Source organism: Tuber melanosporum (genome assembly GCF_000151645.1).
Source record: "Tuber melanosporum whole genome shotgun sequence assembly, scaffold_8, strain Mel28".
NCBI lineage: Eukaryota > Fungi > Ascomycota > Pezizomycetes > Pezizales > Tuberaceae > Tuber > Tuber melanosporum.
Window position 1 is genome coordinate 338,028 of NW_003299128.1, and position 3,692 is coordinate 341,719.

The window sequence follows — 3,692 nt, forward strand, 5'->3', positions numbered from 1 at the left end:
CGATAGTTGGCAGGTAGCCTGCTCGATCAGAGAGGAGGCAAGAGCTGAGAACTAAATGAGACTTCGAGGGTGTACTGAGGAACAAAGAAGTAACCGTTCAATCAAGTATATTGAAATACTGTCTGTCGAAGTCTGCCTTTTCTATGGTAGAAACAGGCGGTCTTTTAAATACACAAATCTGTTCATGTCTAGCATGAACGAAACTAATCAAAGGTATCAATTGATACACTTTGGTAAAACTAATTAAGTATCAAAGCAATACTTAAAACAAAACATATAACAAAACTAAGTATCAAACGATACTTAAAACAAAACATAAAACAAAACTAAGTATCAAAGCGATACTTAAAACAAAACATAAAACAAAACTAATAACCGAGTACCCGTACCGGTTACAGAAGACTATTTTACCAGATTGACAAATATTCTCTCACTCAGCAACACTTGGTTTCTCTAGGTAATAGGGTTACAATCGCTATTGTAGTATTGGAAGTTATTCCGAGTTATAACACTCCATGAAGTCTATTAGCTTCTATGGTAGTGTCCCTTGGAGTTCTAGATTCTTCTGGTTATTGTATGATGGATGTGAATGTATTGGTCTCTCCTTGAGATCCTTTACCATTCAATACTATCTTTTCCTACCAAAACGTCCCATGACTTATGACCTAGGCCAAAGATGTTACATCTTTGAAGCCTAGTAGCTCTCTGAGTAGTTGACAGATTTACTTTGTCCTACATCCCAGACTTAGCCTAAGGATCTCTCTCATATATTCTTTAAACAGGATCTGGTCAGACATATAGCGGCAACGTATACTGTATTATTCAGACACCTGCAATTCTGTGGCATTATAGTTACAGTACAAAACTGAGTTTGATATGTATTATAACATGTGGACCATACAAGGGGGCCTGAGGGGGGTGTTGGAGACTAGGGATTCCGATTCCAAGTAGAGTTACCCTACCTAGGATGATTCCTAGGTATCAGATCCTGGTTTTCCTAACATCCATATCTAGAAAGAATCTCTTATTGTATTTCCTAATTCCATGCAGCTTTGCAAATATCATAGTACTAACCAAAAGACAACTTTATTTCCATAGCATAATTGGCATTTATCCTAGTGAATTATTGCATTTGAGAAGCCTGTTTATGATATTCTCTCTTGTAGGAACTAGCCTCTTCAATCTTAGAAATGTGAACTTTATACTTAACTAGTTGCTGTGAGTACTGCTATTTAATATACTCCTCAATCTTCTTTTGATTGGATTTATTACCCTCATCTTCTAAATCTTAATATTAGTTAGTAATAAATAATACAACAATGATTAAACACTTTGCTTTCTCTATAAAATTGCGTTTTACAATTGGATAGTATACGTACCATCTATGCTTTCTATCTCTTCATACTCAGATTCATACTCAACCTCTGTCTCATGTCTCCCGACATATTCTTTACTTGAGATTGAATTACTGCTGAAGACTGACTCATTCGATGATATCAATAGCTTTGCCATTGTTGTAGCTGTTGCGAAAGGTTGTTGGATCTCTATAACCAAGCTATTGTTTACTCAGCTAATTCTGTTACAGAAAGCAAGTAGTATTATGGTAATTTGATATGACTTATCATATCTACAGAAGCTAAATTAAGTTTAAGTAAATATTTAATTAATCATTAAGCTAATACTTATAGTAAAACAATACTTTTTATTACATTTTCAGTTTGGTTTAACTAATACTACAACCATCATAACATATCACTCATTATATAAGTACAATCCATTGGTTGCATGTAACAGTAGCATTAGAAATTCAATTATTGAAAATACATGCAACCAACTTGAAACTGAAATAGTGCAGCAAGGAATAAACTTTTAATAATAATTCTTTGACATCAAGAATCCCAGAGAGCAAAAGTTATTTTACATGGCAAAAAGTGAAAATCTCAAAATTTCAGTTTTTCCTGCATAAAATATGCCACAGAGGTCACTAGGTGACAAATAATATTTTCTGAACTACTGAACATATACTCTAGATGTCTAGCTGGATGGCTAGGCCTAAATAAATTATCTGTGATTGTGGCCCGAGAGTGGGTTTTCTACTGAGACAGGCTCATATTACCATATGATAAAGAATCTGATGGACAAAAAACTTATCCAAAACAACTTCAGCCTCCCGCTCCCCACAACACCTGGTCTAGGGTTCTCAATTCCATGGACTGGAGAAGCACCTCCAGGTACTTAGCACTTTTCAAAGTCATCCGGTGACTTGGCCCTAGTGACTTTTCTCCTTCAGTAACTGCGCGTCGATACATAATCTCCGCTACATCATATTTTCTCTGATCCTGTAGCACCGTGCCGAGAGAAAAGATGGTCCGGAGGGTATGTGTGTGGCCCGGCCCCAGAGCCCTCTCTCGCCTTGCCAGCGTACGCCAATACATCATCTCCGCTTCGCAATATTTCCTCTGTTTCTGTAAGGCCCTAGCCAGGTTATAGATGCAAATTAGGGTGTCTCGATGGTCGAGTCCAAGTGTCTTCTCCGCCGCCACTAATGCGCGCCGATACATAACCTCAGCCTCATGGTGCTTTTTCTGATTACACAATGCCACCCCGAGATTATTGACAATGAGTAAGGTATCTTGATGAACTGGTCCAAGGGTCTTCTCCCGGCCTGCTAGTGCACGCCGGCACATCGCCTCGGCTTCGTCATACTTTTTCAGGTCAAGTAGAGTTTCACTTAGCGTGCTTACGCTGTCGAGGGTAAACTCGTGATCGGGCCCCAGAGTCTTCTCCATGCCCCCCAAGGTATGCCGATACATTCTCTCCGCCTCAGGATAATTTTTCCGATCAAGGAGCGTCACAGCTAGGCCATGGGAACTCAGTATGGTATCTAGATCGCAGGACCCAAGTGTCTTCTCTCTACCCGAATGTGCAGATCGGAACACCATCTCCGCTTCTTTGTACTTCCTCTGGTGATGTAGCGCTCGACCAAGATTATCGATACTCCTGAGAGTATCCGCATGATTGGCTCCAAAAACTTTCTCGCGACCAGCCAATGCAGATTGAAAAATAGCCTCCGCTCCCTCATACTTTCCCAGGTCAAGCAAGATCTCACCCAGTGTATTCATACTCTCGAGAGTAAACGGATGTTCAGGCCCCAGAACCCTCTCCATAGCCCCCAAAGCATGCTGATATGTGGTCTCCACTTCTTGATACTTTCTCTCGTCAGACAGAATCGCAGATGGGCTATCAGCACCCAGTGGGATGTCTGGATGAGGGGATCGAATTTCCATCCTTCTGTTCACCGGCCCGCACCGCTGTTTGGTATCCGCTTTCTCTCTCTTTTCCTGGCTACGCCCTTTCTTACCAGTGGTGGCAAAGCCCGGCCGAAGCGACTCCTCCCTCCCTTCTTCAGACTGGTACTGCATAATTTCAGCTCCATAATTCTTTTTCCGATTCCGTAGCAGTAGAACTAAATTATCAACACTTTGTAGAGTATCTGGATGATCTGGACCAAGTGTCTTGTCTCTACCCGCCAATGCACGTCGGTACATAATCTCCGCTTCGCCGTGCTTTCCACGGTTGTACAGCGCAGTGCCTAGGTTCTTCACGCTCCGTAAGGTCTCCGGATGACCCGGTCCAAGTGTCCTCTCTCTGCCCGCCAGTGCACGTCGATACATAACCTCTGCTTCATCGTG

The 3,692-nt window shown here is 41.4% G+C and overlaps 1 protein-coding gene across 1 annotated transcript; it reads right to left on the minus strand.

The window, feature by feature from the left end:
- Positions 1-2,162: 2,162 nt before the first annotated feature.
- GSTUM_00011083001 (uncharacterized protein) lies at positions 2,163-3,422 on the minus strand (the record flags this gene model as incomplete). The annotated part of the gene is made up of 1 exon (XM_002841701.1): positions 2,163-3,422. One exon carries the CDS (start codon positions 3,420-3,422, stop codon positions 2,163-2,165), a length of 1,260 nt encoding a protein of 419 aa, XP_002841747.1.
- Between the last annotated feature and the right edge of the window lie 270 nt (positions 3,423-3,692).